A 24,748-nucleotide genomic window follows, 5' to 3' on the forward strand; every position below is an offset into this window, starting at 1 on the left:
TGAGAGCACATCCACGATAGCGTCTGTAGTCAGTGCGAAGAACGGGGACGAACTGCGTTCCATGGTCCGTGAGGAGATGGAATTGCAGTTGGTACTTATGGAACTTTCCAGCATAATTAAGAAGGAAGATTTATTGCACTCAAAACCGTCTACTCGTGACAAATCGGCCCCGAATCAGTCCAAGTCCTTGGAATCGGAGGAGAAAGCATCCACAAGTGCATGTGCAGGCCTGGAGAAGGAGCCACAGGTCGATTGCAGTAATAATGTAGATGACATAGTGAACTGCACGGTCATCACTCCCATGATACGTAAGATACAGAAAATGTATATTAAAAATCTTCGCGACGAGATTGATCTGGTGGAATATCTGGAGCGGGTGCCAGCTCTCGTCAGTGAGGTGTGCAAGAAGGCTGGTAGCAAGGACCAGAGTAAACTTAACAAATGACTCCAGTCCTCTTTTTATTTATTCGTTGAGTTTTAATATATTTTGTATACATTTCTTAAAAATAAAACGTTGGTGGCACCTAACAGCCAAAAATGAGTGTTGACCTTTTTTGCTGAAACCTCATTTTATAAGCAATGCAGGGGAGTCGTTAAAGTGAGCCGATCCTGTAGAAAATTGATGTATCTATCGGATAAAATTATTTGTTTAGGGCTGAGAGGGCCAACTAGCTAGTAATATTAAACTGAATATCAAAGTTATGGAACACGATTTCAATCAATAAAACTGAACGTTAACCCATTGTCGACCAGGGGTGTATTTAATATTTCCACGAAATCGATGTAACTTTAACATATTTAACGCATTACAGGTGAAAGATGTTGGTGGTCATTTTTGTTTTGTAAGTTAAGAGGAGCATGGAGCTACAAGCAGTGTTTACAAACACTATTATTTTCCTCGGTTTAACAAAGGGTGCTCAACATTTTAAAAAGAGGGGTGCCAAGTGGGTTAAGGCTCGTTTGATCGCCGGATGGTATTTTGTATCGTTATCGCTGGCCGTATTGTATACAAACAAAATTTAAAAGTAAATTTTTTGTTTTTCGATTTAACTATGCATCGTTCACATCCGAGTACCACGCGACGGAAGCATTTGATTAAGGAAATGATGGAGGATGACTATGAACTGCCCACAGAGCAGCAGCAGATCGTGCGCGTCGTCAGCAGTCGTGGCAACAATCTCCACGAGGTGGAACCAGCGACGACAGAGTCGGAAAACTTTCTGGGTGAGAGAACTGGGGTAATCCTCTCAAGACACCTGGTCTAACGTACACCTATATGTCCAATCTCTAGTGTCCATGCCTAACAAATATCGCAAAAACATGTGGGTCAAGCGCGGCGATTTCCTTCTGGTGGAACCTATCGAGGAGGGCGACAAAGTCAAAGCGGAAATATCCAAAATCCTCACCAGCGACCATGTCAAAGAATACACCAAGGCGGGAATATGGCCGGAACGATTTGCCAAGAATCCCCCGCAAGAGGCCAAAGCACAAAACGATGAGGATGATTCCGACTTTGAAGATGATTTGACGCCCAACACAAATCGTCCCGTCCAGGAGTCCGATGAAGAGGACGAGGACACTGAGAGCAGCGATGAGGAAGACTGACACGAGGGCTTGAGTGCATTGTGGAGGTGCATTACAAAATATTAGCTTTGTATATTTTTTTAATCTTTTTCTTATCATTTGCTTACTTTTTGCCCATCTTTTAAAATGTAACAAAATAATATAGATGGGTCACTACGAGTTAATTGTTGTTCTTGTGGCTGCTGCTAGTCTAAATGTGGTAACTAAATTGAAAATTGCTTGCAAAAGCTACATGAAGCCTAGACGATTAATTAATGCGCGTTGAGATCGATTCTTAAAGCGTTTTATTCACTGGGATTTCCTTTGATAGCTGGCACTCTCTCTCGCTGGTATTTATGCATCCGCCTCCACAGATTCATCATGCTCCTTTTGCTCGCCATCGTCCAGCTCCAGCTGCTTGAAAGGCAACGCCTCAATCTTTGACTCCAACGCCAGTGTGGATGGCCGCGGTTTGGTGAAGGGAAAGTTCGTTAGGTCCTCCATCTGTGGCGTGTGCACGGCAATCAGATCGGTTTGCGTGGAGCTGCAGTCGCGCTGCTCCGGCACGGACTCCTGCGTCACTTGCTCAGGCTTGCTAATGAGCGCATCCTGTGGCAGATTGCACACCATTGTCAGGCAGTTGACAATCGTTCCGATCGAGCTCTGCAGCTGCTGCACCTGGTCCGTCAGCAGGGTACATCGCTGGGCCAGATCGTTGACCACAGAGGCAGAGTTCTGATCAAGACTCACGGGAGCAGAACCGCCGCTGACATCCTCGCCCGAAACTGTGGAATGGAGTGCGGCGACTGGTGCTGCTGCTGCCTTTGGATCCACATGCATGCTGGACACCTTCTTCCACAGCGCATTGATGGCCTGCATCTGCAGCTGTTGGATCTTGCGCTCGTTCTCCAGCTGCGCCTTGGTCACCCGCATGTCTTTGCTGAGTTGTCTGTGGGTACAAAAACACCGATTAGCTCAAGCAAATATTCTGCCTTTCTATTGGACTCACTCAATGTACTCCTGCACGCGGCGTCTCTGTAGCTTCTCGGCAATATCGGGATTGTATTTCTTGCGCGTATAATAGCCACGCCACATTTTTTGTATGATTACCGCCGATGACTCCGTCATGTGCTCTACCAATCGATCCGCACAGTTCTGATTGCTGTTGTCCACCAGCTGCTGCTGCTGCTGCTGCTGTTGTTGGTGGTGTTGTTGCTGCTGCTGCTGCTGCTGTTGATTCCTCTGCGCAGCCATCTTCCTAATGGTCGTCAATTTGTCAATGTTGATCTGTTCGTCATCATCTGTGCTGAAACCGCCCGAATCCACCGTCGTTGTTGTCGATGTTGCTGTCATCTGTTGCTGCTGCTGCTGCTGCACTCGGTCTGTTGTTCTAGCGGCCACCTTGCGTGGACTGCTCGTGGGACTCTGTGTACGCTTCAGCAGGGGGCTGCGCACACGAGGCAAGTTCAATTTGTTGTCTGTACAGCGAATAAAATAAAATAAAATCTACCTAAAAATCTCGTGTAACTATAGAGATTAGTTATGCATGGGCTACCTTTGTTTTTGTTGATTTTCGTTTTGTGCAGCTGCGAGTTGAGAGCACTGACCGTCACCCGTTGGGCAACGGCGGCGGGACAGACATCGGGACTCATCAGAGTCTCCGGGACGGGCACCATTTTCGAAGCAGCAGCCAAGGGACCACCCGCAGGCGGTTGACTAAGGAATGTTTGATCTGTGAAGATTTTGGGCAAGTGTAAAGTCGATAATGGATGGACGAAATAAATGAAATGTGTAACGCACCATTGTAGGGATTTGGCGTTATATTGCGAGGCGTTGATTCCGTAGAGTTGTAGGTCTTGGTGGTCACGCTGCTGGACATACCGCTGCCGGCCAGCGAGAAGTCGCCATCGTTCTTGATGTTCTCGATCAGCGAAATGCTCATCTGCAGCGAATGATTGACGGAGCCATTATCGTTTATGCTGCTATTGCTGCTGCTGTTGCCATGATAGCTATTCGCCATGGACTCGGGCGAGCCCTGGCGGCCACTCAACCGCGAGACTGCAATAATTAAGCATGAAATTAGCATAAAATATCGAATACACAGAAGAGATACCTACATCTTGGTGACTGTATGCGACTGGTGGGCTTCCGGCGATGGGATGAGGGTGAAGTGCTGGCCGAGGTATTCGCATTGTCCATGATCTCCTCCTGCAGCTGGCGCTGATGATGCTGCGCCTTGCTTAGGATAAGGCGCAGCTTGCGATCGTCTTCGTTCTCCAAGGCCTTGCCCACCAGCGGACAAAAGGTGCTCAAATGCTTGGCCAGAGCGGGCTGCTCGCCCACACGGAACTGGCGGCCACGTCCCTGGCTGTACAGCCACTCGGCCTTGAGGCTCTCGATGGGATCCACCGCATAGCCATCGATGCACTTGAGGCTCATGCACCAGTTCAGAACAAAAGGTCGATAGTCAAAGCCGCTAGAACGTGGAGGAGGCAGAGACAGAGTTCAGTAAAGTTAGGCGAATGCAGAGGCTGCTTCTAGCTACTCACTCCACACTATTGGGACCCAGGGACATGTTCACACAGCCATTATCGGTAATGGAGAGGCTCAGCAGATTGCTCAGATGCGACAGCGTGCAGATCTCGTTCAAGTCATCGATGTTGTTCTTGGCCAGCGTCAGAGTCTCCAGGGAAGTGGGCAAGTACTTGTCGCACTGCCGCAGATGCATCAGACGATTGCCGTGCAGGTAGAGCTCCTTGAGGTTGCACAAATATGAGATATCCGATATGCTGGTGATGCTATTCTCCGCTAGATTAAGGCACTCCAGCGCCACATTCGTGTTGAGATGCTCGATGGTCTTGATGTTGTTGCCCTCCAAATTGAGCACTCGCAAATGCTGGCAATCCTTCAGGCCCTCGATGGAGAGGATGCCATTGAAGGAGAGGTTCAGCTCGCGCAGGCAGTGCAGCCGGCAGACGCCATACATGCGCAGCAATTGGTTCTTCGCCAGCGACAGCTGTAAAATAAACATAATCTATATAAGTGGAAATTCAAGTCTTAAAATGTATAATTTTAGGAACCGTTTCGATCTTGAGGTACGAGTCAATGTTGTCGATTTTCTGCAGCTCATTCTCGTCCAGTATCAGCTTGCGTATGCTGTGTGCATCCTCCTGTTTGGGCACCTTCTTCAGCTTTTGCCTGGACAGGTTCAGGGTCTGCTTTTCGCTGCAGCCGCCTTCGTCGCCTGCCGTAAGACAGGGGGGGGGGGGGGGGGAGATACACAAACACACATATAAGTATATACAATGTAAAGTAATGTGATGACTTCATCGGGGTTAGTCCTAGTGGTCTGGGGGCTGGGGAGCATCGCGCAGGTGCGACTCCAAGGCCCCCACTCCACTGCCCAAAAGCAGACTGCAAAATTTCGATGCATAGGAGCCAGCACCCGAAAGACAGCCCAGACCAGACAGCTGCTTGGCTCCCAGCTCCGAGTGGCAAAGAAAATCCTCTTTACTCTTTTCCGGCTTACCGCTCATGTTGGCTGACTGGTGGCACACTTAAAATTCCAGCAGTTGTTACCGAACGTCGTGCCAGCCAATTGGAGTGGCGTCCACCACGAAAAATCAATGTAGTGGAATGCGGCGTCGCTCCCTCCTCCAGCACCAAGTGTTCCGTTCCTGCACTTCCTGTGTCCTGTCCGTATGCTTTGGATGCTGATGTACAGTCTTTAGAGGTGGTTATGCTACCAGGCGTTTATGGTTCCCGTGCTGACATGTCTTCTAATTTATTTATCTTTTTTTTTCTTGCCGCTGCGCTTCAAAACCATCTGCACGTCATATACAGTGTGACCGCAGAAAGAATATACTGAACTTCAAAAATATACCCAAATATACCGGAAATATACCGGAGGAAAATATTCGAACGAAAATAGTACGGCAACGCTGCGTTTCAGTGTTTTGTTGTCGAGTACGGCAACGCTATTGAATGCACAACAATGTCAACAATGTCGTTGTAATTGAACTGTAAAATGTAAAATACTAAAATTTGATCAAACCGCCCTTTTTTGATTAGTAATATAATAATAAATTTAATTACACATTCGTGCTCCTAAAATAGACTTCCACCGGGTGTTTTATCCTAAAATTTCTTTCACTTTATGACATCGACTCGGAGTAGGCGGTGCTTTTTGAGCTAAACTCGTAAATCGCTGACAGAAAAAGTTTGACTCAAACGAGGACAGGATCGTAGGTTAAATAAAAATTACATTAGCACAAGGTTTGTCCCGTAAATTATCAATTACCCTTTTACATATTTTATTCATATTTTGGCGCATTTCGTTTAGAAAAGATGGACCGAACTCTTGACGGTTGGAGCACCATGATTTCGTGTGCGAACGAGAACAACATAAATACGGGTATTGCGGCCGAGGATGACAATCTTAACTTTCGGCAGTTCTCTAACCTGTGGCTGGACCTAAGTGATTCGACTAGACGCATGTTGGATTCTCCGAATTGTCCCAATAATATTCAATTTATGAATGCGGAGGATCCAGCTGTTCGCCCTATGGCCGACCAAGAGGAGCCACAAGTCTAGCCTCCACCACAACGAGAATCATAAAATTAAAATATAAAACAAATATTTCATTAAAAACAGTCATTGAACCGCATATTTAATGACTTCTTCTCCTGTATTGGACGTATTTTGAATACGAAGAATATCTGTTATTTATAAGACATTTTGTTACAAACATATCCCCACTTTTATAATATCCCTGTCCCCAAGGCAAACAGAGAATAAAAAAAGAGAATTTAAATATTGGAATTTTCATATATAAATTTTGTTTCCAATCGATCCATTTAGTCTCCCTATACTACTGGAGGCAATGTGTTGAAGGGTCTAACAAGAGGTGCAAGCAAAACCCATAAGAATACGAGTGCACAAAAAATTTCATATTCAGTTAACAGATCTCGCAAATGCATAAAATTCAGACTTAAATTTACTTCAATCCCAAGTCCTTTTCGATGGCGTGCGAGCAGACGGCCATCATCTGATCCTTGACTTTGACAAAGTTGCGAATGGCCGCAGGCTTGGCCTCGGGCCAGCCAGCCAGATCGCGGTAGATGGGGCGGCAGAACTTCATGCGGAAATTGGAGTTGGCAAATTCAATGATCTCGTCCAGACGGTTGAGCAGGCGGGCACGGATGATCAACCGATTCAGGCGGAAGCGCACTTCAGCATTCTTCGACTGCTTCAGATTGTAGGTGGACTCGAGCAGTTCAATCTTACTTTCGTTCAACTCAACAATGTCCTTCGATTCGATCAGTTTGCCCAGGAAGTCGAGCAGTTGATGGATGGAAATGGTCTGCTTGATGTCCTTGTTGTCTACCAATTTGGAGACTGTGTCGTTGCTCCACAATTTGGCCAGACCGGTGGTGACATTGGCCAGAGTTTCATCGAATCTAAAACAATAATTTCATTAAACATAGTAAAAGAATTCATTTAGATATATAATTGATTCCTACTTGGGTATAATGGGGGGCATGCCCTCACAGGATAGCCACAGATCCCAGTCCACCACACTCAGTTGATCCTTTTTGTCCGTATCCTTGAAGTAATCATACAAGGCACTCTTAAAGTCATTGGTCTCGATCGATTTGTAGGCATATTTCTTCAGGTAGTCCCGCAGGAATGGCTCAAAGACAGTTGGTCCGCCAAACAAATCCTCCAGATAGCGCAGGAATGTGGAACCCTTATAGTAAGGCACTGAGGAGAAGGCATCATCGGGTCCACAGTTTGACAGATCCACGACCAATTTGGTAAGCTCTGGTGTGCCAGAGAGTTGAGTGCGCAACTGACGGAAGGAAACGCAAATTAGCAGGAATTACAGTGCAAAAGCGAAGGATGCTGCACTCACACACTCCTGCAAATCGGTCAGATTGCTGAGCATCTTAAAGTCCAGCTCCTTGGCACCCTGCATGCGTCCCACAATCTTGGACTCCACGAACACGGTGAAGCCTTCGTTGAGCCAGAAGTGCTCAAAGTTCTTGTTGGTCACCAAATTGCCCGTCCAGCTGTGTGCAATCTCATGGGCCACGACATCGGCCAGCGATTTGTCGCCCGCCAGCAGAGTGGGTGTGACAAACGTGAGGCATGGATTCTCCATGCCACCGAAGGGGAATGACGGTGGCATTACCAGCAAATCGTACTGCTTCCACACATAGGGACCGCACAGATCCGAGGCGGTCTTCAGCATGGTGGCCGTTTCGGAAAACTCCTCGGCACAGGCATCCACAATGGCTTCTTCGGCCCACACATTGGAGTTATCGCCCAGCGGACGGGAGACCAGCTTGCCAATGGCAATGGCCACGAGATAGGCGGGTATGGGCACCTCCTGCTTGAAGTGTGTCTTGCCGGGCTGCTTCTTGTCAATTATGGCGCTCATCAGGGCAGTCAGCTCGGTGGGATGCTCGATCACAGCATCGTAGGTGAACTTCACCGCCGGCGTATCCTGGCAGGGCACCACAGAGCGGGCGTGTATGGCCTGGCACTGGGAGAACATATAGGGATGCTCCTTGCCCAGGGTCTGGGTGGGATTCAGCCACTGCAGGCCGCTGGCACTGCTTGAGGTCTCGTAATCGATGCGAACATTGAGGCTACACATACACGATGGGAGTGAGAGTGAAGTAGAGTGGATTATTTACAGGTGCCATAAAGATTAGCTTATCAATCCGAGTGCGACTGCTCACCTGCCCTTAGCCGTGCCGGCTGGCAACTCCAGTGTTAGCTTTTGTCCAATATTATCCACGGGATCGCTGATGAAGTAATTGATGGGCAGCTCAGTGCCTCCAGCCAGCAACGTGGCATTGGTCACATTGATGTCGCGCACATCCAGGAGCTACCGTAAATGCAATAAATGATTTAGATGTTTTCCATCTCGCGTCCCAGCTACTCACAATCTTCTCCAAATTGTTGGACAGCACATTGAAGCGATGCACCACACTGCCCTGCAGTTTGGTGGCATCGAAGTCCACCTTCCAGTTAAGGACACTGTGCTCCGTGGTAATCAAATCAGGCTGCGAGTAGGAGCTAGGATCCACAGTACCCAGGCGGCCCATATTGCGTTTTTGGAGTTGATAAATTGGACAAAGTTGTGACTGGTGGAGCGGGCGCTGCAGCTGCTGTAGGTGCTGTAGGTGTGTCGTGCAAAAGCCGCGTTTGGAGACTGCAAGAACACAGAAGAAAGCGTTTGAGTGGATTTCTTGGACGCCGATAAGCTAATCATAAAATAAATACCGATTCGATAGCGATTATAAAAAAGCGAAGGGAAAAACCTCTCCAGATGTGAGTGGTTTGTGTATAGTATATATATGATGATCAAACCTCTGATATATGCTGGGATAGTAGGCGTCGCCAATGACAAAATATTGTGCAAATTCATTGCCGGGCCGGCAGAACAAGCTTTTTTTTAAATATACGGCAACTCTAAAAGCAGAGCGTTGCCAGTTTGTCAAAGTTTGTAGTGCCAGCTGCACGGAGTCGACATGTTGATACCTCGTAAACAGTCTACCAATATGGAGATGGGGAAATATCTTATGTTCTCTTGGAATTTTTAACAAGAATAAATCATATATATGATTATGTCTATAAGTATGGATGTGGAATCAGAATCAATCATGAAATGCTTACATTCCTAGAAAGTTGTCTAATACTTAACGAATATACCCTATCAGCCCCTCTTTTACAGGTAACACACAACGTTTATTTTGTGTTTAAAATGTATTCTCGCTTAATTACAATTATTTTAACAACCATCAACGCAATATGTAGTCCTTTGGATAATCCATAATGGCGGGGAAATTTTCCAGCGTCTCCTTATCAATATGATCGAGTCTCTGGGGCACAGTGCGGGGTGTGCGTATCTGATTTGTGACGTTCTCGAGAATCTCATCGGGCACCGAGTCACCGGAGAACAGATGCAATCGCTGCATTGTGTGTCTGCGCTGCAGGTTTCCATGCATTGAGTTGTACACCGCCTTCTTCATGACCATGGTGGGATCCTTCTCGTGCAGCTGCCAGGCTAGGGTCCAGGAAGCACCACCCGGATAGCCCGTGTGATGGAAGTAGACACGCTTGATCCACTCGTCGCCGGGCAGCGCGATTTCCTTGGTGTTTATCAGCACCACATGGTCCCCGCAGTCATCTGCAAATACGGATTTAGGTTTAGACTTGATTGACAGCAGGCGTTGGTAGGATTTGCTTAACCTAGAAGAACAGAGCGCGCATCAGAAATGGAATCAATCGGGTTACGGCGACACTTTAATAATTACCATTTTGAATGGTGTAGGGAGCAGCAACAAAAACACAACACGCCGGCGGAGCTTGTGATGTAATGAGGCGGCACGTAAACACTGGCACCCCGATTTGAACGCATTTCTCGCTTAAATATAATACCGGTGGCTACAACTACGGGTTCTACTTACTCATGGGATGGTATATGGGCTTGTGCAGCCCCATCAGATGTGTTTTAACCAGTGCAGCGGACTCAAAAGGATTTTGCCAGGTGCAATCGTAAATGTGCCAGGTTCGTGCAAATGTTGCCCATTGCTAGAAGAGGAACAGAGAGGGTATTGTTAGCTGCTCCTCAGGAACTGAGTTGTTAGTACCCACCTGCACACGCTTGGCGATAGACATTTTACAGCTATTTTAATAGAAAAAATATAATTTTAAAGAAAATGGGACAAAAATATAGGTGTCAAACCATCAAAGGTACTATCGATATTTTTCTGCTATCCGCTACTATCGACAGTTTTGCGACTATCATGATAGTATCGAGCTACAGTTGTTGCGCTTTTGATATGTTTGGATTGGCTGCTCTAAAATGCAAAGTCAAATTTGTAATCAAATCGACAGGTGGACAAGTTCCTAAAAGGTTTCAATGGTTTTTTAATTATTATTTGAGCCCGATACTATTACGATTGTAATACTAGCATCGATTGTTTTTTTCAAAACATTCAACGTTGATATTCCTCGATTTTGATATTCCGTTTTATATTGCTAGCTAGTTGGCCCTCTCAGCCCTAAACAAAGAATTTAATCCGATAGATACATACATTTTCTACAGGATTGGCAAGTTTTCAGAAGTTCTTTTTATTGGAATATTTAGATAAATAGGTTCAACCAAAAGCGGCCAAAGCATAAAACGTAAATGTTGACTAAATGTGACGTCAGTGTTGCTGGTCAACCAAGGTTCTTCTTTGCGTACCTTATTTCGATTTTATTTGTTTTTTGGAGTTTATGGTGTGGAAGGAGGGGAAAGTCACCACGAAAGCGCTCTATTCACCTCTAAAAAGAAAGCAAATTTTGAAAAACCACCACGGATTGAGAGCGAAAACTGGCAGTATTTTTTGTGCGCTAAATGAGTTTGGCGGTCATTTTGAAAAGTATATTAATATATGGAAAAATAAATATTGCACTTGATTTGATTTGTCGAGTGTGAAGGGAACCTCGGAAACCTCAGAAAACGAGAAAAATATATATTTATAAAGAAAATGGGACACATTTTAGACTGGATGGAAATACCGCCTGACCCTCAGAAATATACCTTATCATTATCAAAATATACCGAGGAGGTAATCTTCAGTGTTGTAAAATGTCCCAATTTTGGCGGTAGATTTGAATTGAAATATACAAAACAGCGAGCGAATATTTTTGTATAATTTTGTCTTTAGTTTAATTTAATAATAAAATATAACTTAACAATAAGCGCAGTAATGCTGCCATTTAACGAGATGAACTTTGCTTAGCAATAGCATCAGAGCAGCGCAGCTGGAACTAGTTTTTGCTGCGTCGCATCACCATTCGCTCCTTGAGCGAGAGCCGCCCGTTCTTTTCCACCTTCGTGGAGACATTGCGACGCGATTCGATTTGCACCTGTTTTGATTTCTTTTTCCTGTAATTCAACAATAATGTTAATTAATTAATTATCGTAGGAGTGTGTGGGGGCCTGGGGCGTGCACTCACAATTCATTTATAAGATTCTCGATCTCCTTGCGCCAAATGTCCTTAAAGTCATTGGTGAAATGTGTCCAGCACTCGAAGAACTGATCGGGCGTGCAATCCTCCAGGGTCTGCGTCTCCGGCGAGTAATGATAGAAGCGCATTGTCTCCAGGAACAGTTCCCGGCCATCGGCCAGCATGCGATCCAGCTTGGCCATCGACATGTCAGCACTGTCTGTGAACTCCTCCATTTTGGACTTGAAGGGCTCCATAATGTCCTCACTGGAGGCAGCCAGTACCTTGGCCGTGGTTCGCTTGAAAACTACATCGAGGCATTAATGAGGAGAGACTCAAACCGGAAGCGCATTTCTTGATCTTACCCATAAATTTCTTTTTCAGCTCGTTGGTATGCGTCTCGACATCTTCAAACTTGATCTGTGCCGCTCGCTCCACATCCGCCGGCTCGGGTATGGGCAGACGAATGTCCAGCGGATGGACACCCTCCTTCCGCCGCTGGGCAATGTAGGTGCGCACTATGAAGTGCAGCAGTGTGGTCTGCCGCTCCTTGGACTTGACATCCTTCAGTTTGCCGAGTATGTCCAGATTGAAGCCATCCGCCTGGCCGCGCTGCCGATTGCCGCCGTTCATGTAGTTGCCCAGCGTCAGGATAATGGAGAAGACCAACTTGAGGTCCTCGCTCTCGATCAGCTGCTGCGACAGCTGCTGTATGGTCTCCAGCTTGCGCAGCTGCTGTGTCAGCGACTCCTCGAACTCGGCCTGGAACACAATGCACGAGATTCGTTCGCTGGCCATCGAGATGAGTGATATGTCCAGCAGGAACTGCTCGGGTGTGTCCAGCGGTATTTCACCGCCTGCCGCATCCTTGATCTTGTGCAGCTCCTCGTCGCTGGCCTTGATGTGCCCCAAGTGCTGCAACGCCTCCAGACTCACCACCGATGTGTCCAGATTGTAGATGGCATGCTCAATCTCGATGGAGGGCACGTGCAGGCTGCGCGAGATGATGCCCACCTTCCGGGAGCGCTCCTGATCGAGCACCTTGATGGACTTGGCTCGCTTCATTTTCACCTCCTTGGGCTTGTTCACCGGCACAATGGCCTGGCGTGAGAACAGCTCCGTGAACTCCTCAATGTTGTCCAGCGGCGTCTCCTCAATCTCCGTCCAAATCTCCTTTGTCGGCGGCGGCACAACTGGCACTGGCACTGGCGCTGGTGCTACTGGTGTTATTGCGCCTGGCGTGGATGCCCCACTGCCACTGCCGCTGGCGCTCGTCGTGGCCGGTTCGTCTGGGGAGCTGCCGCAGTTTTCCGCATTGTCTGTGCTGTCTGTGGAAGTGGCCACCGAGGAGGGACGCGGCACGGGCGGTGCCATTGTCACGATGCGCGTCCAATAAAGCGGACGCATGGGCTTTGGCGGGTTAACGGCACTTTTACGCAGCGCTGCCATGGAAAATAAACAGGGGAGGAGGGAAATGCATTAAAATTTAATGTGGGAAAAAGGCGAGCAAATTTCCTTACTATTTGTGCGATGAAACCAATTGCCCTCAGCGGGATCGGGCAGCGGTGCGGGTGAGATCATAGACGGAGGCGGCGGTGGCGGCGCACCGCCACTGCCAGGCGGCGGGCCTGGCATGGGCGGCGGCGGTGGTCCACCAAATCCTGGCGGAGGCGGTGGCGGCGGTGCGCCACTGCCCGGCGGCATGGGCGGAGGCGGGGGCGGCGGCGGTGCGCCACTTCCAGGCATGGGTGGCGGCGGCGGCGGCGGCGGAGGCGGTGCAGCAGCAGCGTTGCCTGCAAAAAGAGGCGGCGGCGGTGGTGGTGGCGGCGCAGGCGGCACAGCAAGCGCTGGTGCTGGCGGTGGTGCCGGTCCAGCTGTCCCTTCGGTTGCCGCCGCACCACAGCGGCAGGTGCCTTGGCAGTCGCCCTCCGTCTGCGTCTCGCCATCGGCAAAGCTTCGGCTCTGCTGCGGCTTATTGTACTCGTAGATGGTCGCCTCGCTGGCGTTGAGCAGCTCCGTGAGATTGACGCACCGCCTGGAGGGCCGACGTGGCGGCTCATCCACGCTGCTCAGCAGCTCATTGACCACCGCATGCACCTCGGCCAGCGTGGCGCAGTTGAGGAGTCGCTTCTTGAGGATCTGCTGCAGTGTCTTTTGGCTGTCGCTGGGCGTGGGTGTGGCCGCCGCCGCCGCCGCTGATGCAGCTGCAGCTGCAGCACCTGCCGTGGCAGCAGCTCCTACCGCTGCTGTGGCCGTTGTCGCTGTGGCCAGCGAAGATGCCTCCAAGGTACGGATGCCCGCCGGTGTGCTTGAGAAGGGCCAAGCGGCCACCTTATCCAGTTTGCCCGGTGTGAGGGGCAGCGATGTTGTCGGCTGCTCCGTGTGTGTCCACTGGTACATCTCATAGGGCTGCAGGGAGAGAGAGAGAGAGAGAGAGAGGGAGTGGAGTGGAGTGAGTGCATTGGGTTAGATAAACTTGTATTAACCCATTGACTTCTAATTGTCGAGTCGAGTGCTGCAGTGGAGCTGCTGCTAGGGCTGCCGCTGCTGCTGCTTCCCTTTCGAGTGGGTCTCGAGTGTGCCACAAGCGACAAAGCTTAAAAGCTCCCCCGATTGCCCAAGTCCCTTCCTACCTTCCTTCCTTCTGCTGCTCCCCTCTCCCACTAGAGTTTGCTACTCTGAATGCAAAACTCTCTGGATTGTGCATGTCGCCGTCGCCGTCGCCGACTCGACTTGGCTCTGGTCCCAGGTCCCTCAACGGGAATTGTCTTACTTTTGTTACTGTTGTCTTCTTTTGTCAGGCCATTAAGGGGAGTTTGGGGGGGGGGCGGGACAGGGTGTGCAGCTGTGATGCATGAAAAGTTGCGTTGTGCTAGAGAGTTGCATGCAGATGAGGTGGTAACTGCATGCAGTTTATTTTTTGTTGTTTGCTTAAGGACAGTTCTGAAGTTCTGCCGCGTGAAATGTTGTTCTTTAGGGCTTATACGATTATAATACGATTGTCACAGCTTCGTGGAAACGAATAGAATATCGGATATACTCGCAAGATGTTGCTATACTCTTCAATGTCTCAGCTAAAATATTTTAATTCGTTTCCATGCCATAGCTATAAGTAGCTGAAGATATATAAAGGGAAAGCTAAAGTTTCACAACATTTCAACTTTGACTTTAAACTTAAACTTTCATAACTTTTCAAATTTAAATTTGCCAATTTTTTAAAAGCAATTTTATGTGATTTTATTTTATTTCCAGCGTTTAGTTGATTATCAAACTGTCAATGGAACAGCCTTTGCCACTAAAATATATATCATAAATTCCTATTCCTATCTGCTTATCCATTGTACTCCTTCTTTTCCTATTTCCTACCTAACCTACCCCCCTATGGCTGTTTATTGTGGCATTCTATTGTTAGGGTTTTTGTGTTCATTTATCTACAGTTGTTGCTCCCTTTTTTTTTTATAGATTTTTGATTGAATTGTCTGCTTGGTAGACTTGCAATTAGCAAACACTTGAGAAAATTTGTGTAAAGTGCGATAAACCCTGACACTGACGCCCACACACTCTAAAAGGAAATGCGCTGGAGTGAGCGCTGTAAGAGAACTCCTACCAAATGAGGCATATCAGGCATCAGGCCATCAGGCCATCAGGAATCAGGCATCAAAGCAAGCTGTTGCACTTGATTTGCGTTTGTCAGATGCTCAGATTTCTTTGACTGATTAGGGTCTATCCATGCATGTGTGTGTGTGTGAGACTTTATCTATGTGTGTGTGTGCTGCACATACAAATGCAGTGTGTGGGAGGGAGGGACGAACGCCACTTGTTGGAGGCATAATTAAATTTCAATTACAATTTTAATTGCATTTGTCACATTTGTAAGGAAAGTTTGGCGTTGGGTGGGGCGGAAACGGGCATAAAGTTGCTGCCAAACAAAAATGTCTCTTTATTTATATAGTTTTTAATTAACAGAAATGTTAATTAAAACAATTTGGAAAGCATAACTATATAATGGTTTAAATATGTTGTTGTTTAACAAATGCTCATGGGAAGGGAGGCTTTAAAACTGGCTAAAATAAATAATTTGAAGGCTGAACCGCTCCCTAGAGCAGAACCAAGAATAGGAAAATTTAAATTAGTTTTCAGTGTCATTCTGCATGAAAATAATGACTAGTTTATGGCATTTATTTATTTAAATTTATTAAATAAATGCATGAATTTTTACTAATATTTTTAAATATTTAAATATTAAATATTATAATATTTAAAACACAAACTAATGTTACTAATATTTTTAAATATTTAAATATTATAATATTTAAAATTTAAATATTTAAAAATATTAGTAAAAATTCATGCATTTATTTAATAAATTTAAACTAACTACCTAATAACTAACTAATTTAACTAACTACCAAACTTATTGCCAATTTTCAATTATTTTAAGCTTTAAATAATTCACCAAAAATCACATCCCAGGCACACATTAATTTGATTTCCAAATAGTTCTGCAAGGTAACCCACTCTCAGTAATTAAATTAAACATGTATTTAGGTCTTAACCGATCTATTAATAACACAATGCCATTGGAATGCCTTCAATCTAATCCCTGCCATCAAGCCATTGATCCTACTCCCCCCCTCCTGCCAGGAAACAGTCGCCGACACGCACACACAATTTTACCCGTAGTTGCATTTGCATTCAAATCCATGGAAATCATTCCAGCATTAAAGTTTTCTTACCCCAAAAGAATAATATGAAGAAACAGTAACAAAAAAAAAAAAAAACTTTCGACTGAAAGTAATAAAAACGCACAAAACTTTCAATGAGCCAAAGAACAGAACAGTCGTCGTCCCTTCTGTTGCAGAGAGCAAAAAATAAAGAAAAGAAATAAAGTCTAGGGGAACGGGAGAGTACCCAATAGAAAAGGGAACCCCCCACAGCCCCAAAGGAGAACAACAAATAAAGTCAAAGTCGAACACAGCGAACAGCGAACCTTTGGCACTGGATATCCACCAGGCAAGCCAGCCCGCCACGCCCCTCTTGCCATATGCTGGCCTGTTGCCCAAAATGTTGATGATGCGCACAGCGGAGGAGACATTTGGAGACATCGGTACAAGGGACACACTACCCTGCCTCCTCTCACTCTCTGTCTCTCTCTGTCCCTTGGAACTTGGCAGCCAGTTGAAGAAATTTGTGTGATATCATAATCTTGAGCTCAAGTATCATCACATAGAAAATCACTTAACGGTGTTGTCTGTGTGCCTTGGCTCCTGCTTTCGCCTGCTCGCCTGCTCTCGACTGGGTGGCTCGTGGGATTTGAGGTTAAGCTGCTGTGGCTAAAACTTTTGGCCTAAACTAATTTGAGGGCTATACTCGTATCTAGTGCTTCATTATTTGTGGTTGTTGCCTGTTCTTGTTGCTTGTTTCTGTTCGTCCCCCTACCCTCCCCCACACCATGCTGTCGCCTGTCTAATAACACTTAACTGGAGACGAACTGTGGGGTTTTACAGGCGCTACAAATGGCAAATGGAACCAGTTAACAGGCCCTGTCTATCCCTATCCCTCTCCCTCTGCCCATGAGTCTGTGTCTCTGAGCAATTAAAGCTTTTTCCCTTTTGGCCAACTGTTTGTTTATTTAGCTCTTTGGTCAAGAGGCTGAATGCTTTGGCTAAACTGTACCTAAATATGGTCAACTATTATGGAGTCCATTAGGCACAGCAGCAAAGCCTCTGAAGATGGCTAACCGGCCACCAAATGGTTACGAAACAGTTGCACCAAGACGGTGGCCAGGCTAACTGTTTGAGCAGAGCACTGCACAGCAAGAAAAAAAGTAATTAAATGCGCGCTTAATGGTTTCCTTTGTTCGCACTAGACGTTGAATTTGAATTAGAATTTTGAATTTTGAATTTTTTTGTTGCACATCAAACTTAGGGCGAATTTATTGAAATTATAGCCCAAAAATAATAACATTCACAACAGATTTCTATCTAAATCTAAATTTTATTTAGATTTTTTTAAATTTTTTTTTTTTTTAAATACAAAAAAAATAATAATTTTTAAATAATTCTGTAAAACCCTTTGGGGTTCCAGAAATTGTTTACAATTCTTTGTATATCTTTACATGTACCAGAAAATGGAACTACTTGCAACCTAAAGCATTCGAAACCCACAAAGCTAAGCTCTAAGCTCGATTTCGTCCAAATTTTATGGCAAATATTCTGCCCAGTGCAGGCCCCGAGTTGAGTTAGTATAGTGTCCAACTTTGGTTTCATAATTTTGCATGCAGCAAAACAAGAAGTGAAAAAAAAAAAAAAAAACAACTACAACTGCAGCGAGAAATTGTTAATGCAGAGAGCCAGAGTGAAGTTTGGCTTTTGATAGTTGACGTCTGCCGACTGTAAAGTTTTAACAAGTTCTGACACTTGCAGGCAAGCATAGGGGTTAACAGTGGGTGGGTGCGTGGGTGCACCCAGGGTAACCTAGAGAGAGGAGCCAGCAGTGGGGTCGGGTCAACCGGGTGGCAAAAGGGTTAGCTGGACAACCGCTGTAGCTGGGGTTAAATGAAAGTGCAACCAAAGCAAGGGTTCTCGGGTTTGTCTTTCATTTCGTTTGCGCTTGGTTTTTTTTTTTTTTTTGCAATGGAATTGCTAATTTCCGGGCACAACTTTGCGGTTCATTTTTGCACAACTTTTGCCAGTCCCCAACCCCTGCAAACTTTTCCCGCTCTATGGCGGGGCGGGGAATAAGGCGGCGGCGGCGTATGAGTAACATTACGGAGACGCATAAGTTGGGTGACAGTTCTCGTTCTCGAGGACAGTGGCCAGAGACAGCGTCAGAGACTGACAGACAGGGCAGAGCCATTATCAATGGGTTTTTGCCTTCAAACGCTAATGACTTGAAACTTAGTTTAGTTTTGTGGACCGGACCCCGCCTTCCTGTGGCTTTTAGTTCTACTTTTTTTTTTTTCCCCGCTGTCCAGCAAAACGCGGACTCTCATCATTTCCGCCCAGCGCCGTGGCAACATCCGACGCAGTGCCAGCACCACGCCCCCACCGTTGCAGATGACCAATTTCCTGGCCATAAAAGTTCATTGAACTTACACTGAATCCCGTCGCCGTGGAGGAGGTGCCAGTGCCGGCATCCTGCTGCTGCTGCTGCTGCTCGTTGGAGATTTGCTTAAGGACGCCAACATATTTGAGATTATTGCAAAATTGCAGGGCCATCACATTGAATTGTTCCTGCAGCTCCATGGATGCCGTCGTCTTGGGGTTGCCCTGCAGTGTGGATATCAGCCATTTCATCAGCATTTGACCTGCAACAAATTAGAGAGAGAAATTAATGAAATCGAAGACACAGCTGTATAAAAAAAAAAAACAGAGAGAAGGCAAAACTTCTACCCACTAAACCCAAAGATTTATGGGTACGAGACGTTTGGGGTTGAAGGAACTGCCAAGCAAAAAAGTTGGCATAAATAAATTTGTGGGCCCAAGCAGCTGAGTGTGGGGAATATTCTGCATAGATTTTTGGGGTCTAGGAAGATACTCTAATATATTTTTTTTATCTGTCTAGCTTTTCTTCTATTTCCTATACCAATAGTTTGAAATGTACAGTAAAGTTTTAGGGGTTTTAGTGAGATTATTTAGAGGTATATGTATCTAGTATAGTTTTGGTAATTTCCACAAGCCTCTTGATCACAGTTAATGTTCTGGACTATGGAGACTTTTAAATGCATGACTAATGCCCCTCCGATAAGATACAAAAAATGAAATTTATACTGATGAGTTCACAAATTAAGGAAAATCAATCAAATAAAATTATAAATAGATACGAGAACAAAGGCAAATAAAATTGTTTGCTATGGAGGAATATTTACCACCTGAAAGAGGCAATTAGAGCTCAGTCTGCACATCATCAATTAATTCCTGACAAACTGTTAGGAAAAATCAACTAAAATAATAATTTTTCACACACCAAAACCTTCTCCAACCTTATCGCATCACCAAGCGACTCGACTCTTAGCTAACTACAAGCCCAAACAAACTTTTTGTAGTGGCAAAACTTACGCTTGCTGTCAGCGTGTGAGTGGGAAATGGCTCCCAGCTGCGGGTCAGGCGTGGTCGGCAGATCCACGCTAATGCGGACAATGCGTAAGCTAATGCTGGTCGGAGACGGAGCCTCCTCCTCGTCCAGCAGGCCGGATTCCTCTGCCAATGTGGGGGCAACATCAGGTGGCAGCGACTTGGGTCGAGAGCTACGTGAACTTTGAGCCTGTTCGGCGGCCAATGACATTAGATGGAGATCATGTGCACCGAAGTGCTGATGATACGTATCCATGGGGTAATGCTCCTCTGGATGGTGCCATGGTGTATCGTCGTCCACTTCCACATCCCAGTTTGGTTGCTTTTGGGCCAGCAGAGAGCACCAGACGTTGCTCAATGCCCTGGACATGTGCCGTACAAAGTAGAACCGTCTCAAACTAAATCCAACACTTGACTGTTTTTGGGTGGGAAAAAAGCAAACGGCAGCAGGAAAAACGAATTGAAATGTGTCAAAACTTATCAGTATTATCAGTGCTAACATGACAACTGCGACACTGCTACGCTGTATATGTGCAGGTTCATTGATAACGAAAACACTGCATTCGGAGGAGGTGGCAAGAGAACTGGAACTATAAAGAGCGAAGTATTAGTATGGCCCTGACAAGGTCGTTTTTTATTTTTCTTTCTTTATCAGTCACGGCTGCCTATTGAATGGGTGTCTCTAGGGTTTTTTTGTTTCGCTTACTCGTTCGCCCATTGAATCACCTCTCTAAATTCGTGTATGCTTAATCAACTTTAAACTGAATTAAAATCAATGTTTCAAGTGCGTCAATGCGTACACGTCATGGATTAACCCTATTCAATCGATATTCCTCTTTTATTATTCCAACAACTTTGTTTTGGCTTTCATTTGGGATAAGGGCAAAGACTTTTAATAGCTATCTCTCTCCACTTCACAAGATAACACGATCGATCATGTCTGAGTGTTAATAATAACTTAAGTCGATTGATACTCGTAGCATCTGTAGCTTTTGCTGTAACTGATTGCCGTCAATCGGTGTAGGAAATCTTTATGGCTGCTTTTGTAAGTAGGTTACAGGGTGAGCGTTTTTATTTTATTTTTTTTTTTAATCTCGAGAAAATATTGATTTGATTTATTATTTTTGTTTTATAATTTATCACAGAAGGTATTCAGATTCACACATTTATTCGTGAATATAATTTTCTTAAAGATTCTTGACGCTTTTTCAAAACGACCAAGATGTTTCAGAAATTCATATTTGAAATTCAAAATTTATACATATTTGTTATGTTTGTTTTTCTTAACTGTAATAATTTGTATTGGATGTACATATGTTAACCAGAGGTGGTCACGCCCACAAACGGTAGTCGCTCGCGTTCAGCGATCCGTAAAGCTTTCAAAAACAATGCCACTGAAATTTGGCGTCAAAGAGGCGGCAAAAATGTTTCGAAGCCGCGAACTCAAGATTGCAACAACACATCATGTGTTTTGGGCTACGCCCTAGCCCTTGCTACGAACATAAAAAATGGTGAAGAGGGAGATGAAGAAAACTGCCAAAACAATGCGGAGAGTGCAAGTTAATTATTTAAGTCGATTGCCATGGCATCAAAGTGTCTTCCTCAGTTTTAGAGGACTTTGCTGTAAAAGCTCCTTAGCTACGATTTAAATTGTATACAAATCAAAATAAAATAATATGAGTGAGGGGTATTAAAATAACGAATAACTTTGTACCAGTCGAAGCATAGAGCTAAGAAGAAAATGGCGGCTGTTGCCAAGTGCTGCTGCTGTCTACTTCGATTCTGACTAAGTCGCAGGCATGGTTGCCACACTTGGCAAATTTTTTCCACGCAAGAGCGCAGAAGTGGTGAAAAAACTTGTCTTAAAATTTCGACGGCAGCCCCACCATTCTTCTGTGTAATTTTCTGCGCTTTGCTGATTGGAAAAGCGCACTGGTAGAGGAGGAAATGGTAATTTGATTAGAATGCGCTTTCACCCACCGCTTGGCATTGCGCGAACTTGCTGCATAAGGAAATCAATGAGGATTTCAAATAGAAACCAACTCAAATGCAATTGCCTTTCAGAAGTTCCAGTTCCATACATAATAAATACCCGTTTGCCCCCAAACTCAAGCTCAAGCTCTGTTCTGTGCTATCTTCGCATTGTACTCTCATCAGCAGAGCAAACAGCGTTTGAGCCCACAAGATCATTAGCCCCGAAAGTTGATGCTAAGGATTGTAGCCAATTTTCCAACCTATCGTTGCTACTCGTATTGAGGATGATTCTGATGATGGTTAAGCGTCGGGCAGGGCAGGGCAACAAAGGATATGCCTTGGCTTAGATGATGGCCAGCCAGCCAGTCTCATCATCACCCATCGTCATTGTAGTTTTTTGTTGAGTGTTGTTGTTGTTTCTGTAGTTCTTGGTTCTTGGCATTGTTGTAGGTGTTCATCCTGTTGTTGGTTTCGTGTTATTGCTGGCGCGCCGGTCGCGGTCGCATTGTGGCACAAACGGGTTTTGATGAAAACTGCGCCACGGACGCACAACAAATTTGCATAACTGCTTGCCTGGCACTGCACCACATCATACCACACCATGCCGCCACACAGGCTAGGCTAGGAAAGATGGGTGTTGGGTGGTGCAGCGGTTTTTGGCGCCTCACGCATGCATGCGTTGCATTCATCAACGGCAGAGACTCCGCACCGCCACGCCCCCCAACTCTGCGTTGCACTTTCTGGACGATTCTGACAAACAAAACGGATGAAAATGAAACGATGCCGGGCGAAAACCACAAAGCAGAACGCAGAAATGAAGCAATGTGGAGGAGAGAGAGAGAGAGAGAGACATCAGTGGGAGGAGCGAGGCGGAGAAATAGAGGAAGCTACTTCGCTGGCACTGAGAGAAAAACCCTCTCGCAGGAATATTTTGTATCGGGTAATTAGAAATTCTACAAAAAGTATAAGGAATAATATCCTTACTTAAAGGCAAACAGAATCAATCGAGAGAGAGAGAGAGAGCCCGAGCTAAGAGTGGCTCTCTTTCATCTGGCTAAGAGTGGCTCTCTTTCATCTGGCTTTTCTTTCAGTGTACTTATCCCTTACCACCAAAAATATTGTTTCATTACGCTTTGGCCAAAACATTGTTGCCCGCCAGTCTCTATGCTTGGCGGCAGGCAGAGCCAGAGCAGAGGCAGAGACCTCCTTGAAGTTGACTGTGGCACCCGGGCTGGCATCAGGCTGCTGCTGCTGCTGCTGCTCATCCTCTTATCCCGAGAAACAAGCTGCTGGTTTGGGGTTGGGGGTACGTGATGTTGTCGAGCATATAAATCAGATTTTTGGATCCCAAAAACGGTCCGCTTCATGCCGGACGTTGGCTGTGTCCTGTCCTGTCCTGTTCGGTCCTGTCTGATGAAAAGTCGCGACAAAAAGCTTCTGTTGCTGCTGCCCCTACTCCTACTCTACTCCACCAGTGAACGCTGGCTGCACGGGTAAGCCACGAAGAATTGATGGCCACTTCAGAGACACAATGACGATGGCGACGACAAACGCGACAGGCGACAGGGATATACAAGAGGAGCGAGGAGCGAGCAGCGACTGCTGCGGATGGACCCTGTCCAGAGCCAGCAAATTGCGTGTCCAGCTATATCTAGAGGCGACTGCAGCTCCACTTCACCCTCTTCTCCCCTGATGTTTGTCCAGCGAGGCGTTAAAATGTTTGTTTGCATTAATTTGCAGCAGACGGCGACAATGATGACGGGGATCAGCAGCCAGGCAGGGCACGGGCAGGGGCAGGCGCCGCCGCCAGTGGAGGAGCGCCCTAGAGCCCCACAGCGATGAGCTTACCAATTAGCGCCACCATTTTGCCCACCCTCCTGCGCTCCAGCGCTCCAGCGCTTGCTTGCTGGAGGCGTGGCATGTGTCAAAAACTGCGCCTCCCAAAAAACTTGAAAGCCAACCAAAATTTTCGCGCTGCGTTTTAAGCGAAAGTTTTCAACTTGCTAACGGCGAAGATTTTAATACCCTCTCGAACTAATAGAGTAGAGTCGGGTATATGCGTACGTACATTTATCTCTCATATATATACAAAATATTTGATACATTTATCTACCAATCTATCAAAAATTTTTTTTAATTGGAAAAAGTTACCCGATTGACTTGGACAAAAATGTTGTGGCAGTAACAATTGTGGAGATATTTCGATCAAATTTGGTAAACTCATCTATAATGACATTATCTGTTTATGTACCAAAAATCGTCTTAATCGAAATTTGCTAGCACCTGATTTTTGGAACTTTTATAAAGCTTAGCGGATCCTTTGTTCCTTAATAAATTCTGCTTCATTTTTGTGATGTTTTAGTATAATTAAATTTTTATGAATAGTTCTTAGACTTGGGATCGCCTCCGCACATTGAAATCGAATCATAAAAAGTGAAATTTTGGTTGAAGTTCCATATTATTATTATTATCTAACGTTCTATAAACAATCAACCCAATTGTCTTATTATTTCCAGTATTTTTTCCGCTGCTTAAATATGTCTTCCTAAATTATTTCCTGGCTTTAGCAGCTCCTTGTGAAAGTACTGCTTAAAGACTAGACGGTATCTCCTAGTCGATACTATACTATATGCATGCTATAGTTTTCCCCCATTGTGGAAAATAGTTTGCCGTTCGACGGAAAATTTGTGTCTGGAATTTCGAGCACACGCAATAATGCGAGCATCGCAGCCCACACATCTGTATAGAGATATACATATGTATATAGGGGTAGGGCGTGGCATGTGCTATGGAAATTCTTGAGAGACTTGCGAGACGATTTTAAAGTGTGCAAGCCTGAAAGTATGCCACTAATTTCGGGCGTATGGTAATGTATGGAGGCTGAGCTTCTTTCTAGTTTAGTTGGGCGTAGTGTAGTGTGGCGGCAGCATGGGCGAGAGGGTTTTCTTTTACCCGACTTCAAACACTTGCAAAATGTTAACCCAACAAAAGTTTTCCCCTTGCCCCCGCTCCCCCTTCCTCACTCCATGTACATATATTTACATACACAAATTTCCCAATTATGCAATCATTCAACTTGATTTGGCTTCTGGGCCGGCTTCTGCCTTGACTGATTTTCTCGCTCC

The 24,748-nt window shown here is 45.7% G+C and overlaps 4 protein-coding genes and 1 long non-coding RNA gene across 10 annotated transcripts in view; 2 read left to right on the plus strand and 3 right to left on the minus strand.

The window, feature by feature from the left end:
• Nucleotides 1-979: 979 nt before the first annotated feature.
• LOC111079044 (probable RNA-binding protein EIF1AD) lies at nt 980-1,787 on the plus strand. Its single transcript, XM_022374045.2, has 2 exons — nt 980-1,224; nt 1,292-1,787. The coding sequence occupies exons 1-2, from the start codon at nt 1,053-1,055 to the stop codon at nt 1,603-1,605; spliced, it is 486 nt and encodes a 161-aa protein (XP_022229737.2). The 5' UTR covers nt 980-1,052; the 3' UTR covers nt 1,606-1,787.
• On the minus strand, nt 1,655-5,412 carry LOC111079009 (centrosomal protein of 97 kDa). The gene is made up of 8 exons (XM_022373998.2): nt 5,093-5,412; nt 4,644-4,807; nt 4,113-4,579; nt 3,681-4,039; nt 3,364-3,621; nt 3,119-3,295; nt 2,573-3,041; nt 1,655-2,512 (listed from the first exon to the last, which is right to left on the minus strand). Exons 1-8 carry the CDS (start codon nt 5,097-5,099, stop codon nt 1,918-1,920), a joined length of 2,496 nt encoding a protein of 831 aa, XP_022229690.2. The 5' UTR covers nt 5,100-5,412; the 3' UTR covers nt 1,655-1,917.
• A 126-nt stretch (nt 5,413-5,538) lies between these two features.
• LOC111079052 lies at nt 5,539-6,379 on the plus strand. The gene is made up of 2 exons (XR_002608297.2): nt 5,539-5,838; nt 5,906-6,379. It is a non-coding gene; the product is annotated as an uncharacterized LOC111079052 (long non-coding RNA).
• Nucleotides 6,380-6,493: 114 nt separating this feature from the next.
• Nucleotides 6,494-10,342, minus strand: LOC111079020 (39S ribosomal protein L13, mitochondrial). Of its 3 annotated transcripts, XM_022374009.2 has the most exons (7): nt 10,231-10,340; nt 10,044-10,167; nt 8,517-8,785; nt 8,310-8,458; nt 7,478-8,216; nt 7,086-7,414; nt 6,494-7,022 (listed from the first exon to the last, which is right to left on the minus strand). In XM_022374009.2, the coding sequence occupies exons 1-7, from the start codon at nt 10,252-10,254 to the stop codon at nt 6,560-6,562; spliced, it is 2,097 nt and encodes a 698-aa protein (XP_022229701.2). In that variant the 5' UTR covers nt 10,255-10,340; the 3' UTR covers nt 6,494-6,559. The 3 variants fall into 3 exon arrangements, with proteins under 3 accessions (XP_022229701.2, XP_022229718.2, XP_022229725.1); XM_022374026.2 differs by lacking the exons at nt 10,044-10,167; nt 10,231-10,340 and adding an exon at nt 8,944-9,042; XM_022374033.1 differs by lacking the exons at nt 6,494-7,022; nt 7,086-7,414; nt 7,478-8,216; nt 8,310-8,458; nt 8,517-8,785 and adding an exon at nt 9,330-9,763 and having other exon boundaries at nt 10,231-10,342.
• A 930-nt stretch (nt 10,343-11,272) lies between these two features.
• LOC111079814 (protein cappuccino) overlaps nt 11,273-24,748 on the minus strand; it is a 45,783-nt gene continuing 32,307 nt past the window's right edge. For 3 of the 4 annotated variants that reach the window (XM_041594848.1, XM_041594847.1, XM_041594849.1), the window contains exons 5-9: nt 18,672-18,883; nt 13,095-13,983; nt 11,940-13,016; nt 11,584-11,881; nt 11,273-11,512 (exon numbers count right to left, since the gene is read on the minus strand). In XM_041594848.1, the coding sequence (XP_041450782.1) occupies nt 11,395-11,512; nt 11,584-11,881; nt 11,940-13,016; nt 13,095-13,983; nt 18,672-18,883 (2,594 nt within the window). In that variant the 3' untranslated portion in view covers nt 11,273-11,394. Of the gene's footprint in view, nt 11,513-11,583; nt 11,882-11,939; nt 13,017-13,094; nt 13,984-18,671; nt 18,884-19,634; nt 20,078-24,748 lie in introns of those variants that run through there. The other variant, XM_022375182.2, reaches the window with a different exon arrangement.

Source organism: Drosophila obscura, unplaced genomic scaffold, assembly GCF_018151105.1.
Source record: "Drosophila obscura isolate BZ-5 IFL unplaced genomic scaffold, ASM1815110v1 contig_37, whole genome shotgun sequence".
NCBI classification, from domain to species: Eukaryota; Metazoa; Arthropoda; class Insecta; order Diptera; family Drosophilidae; genus Drosophila; species Drosophila obscura.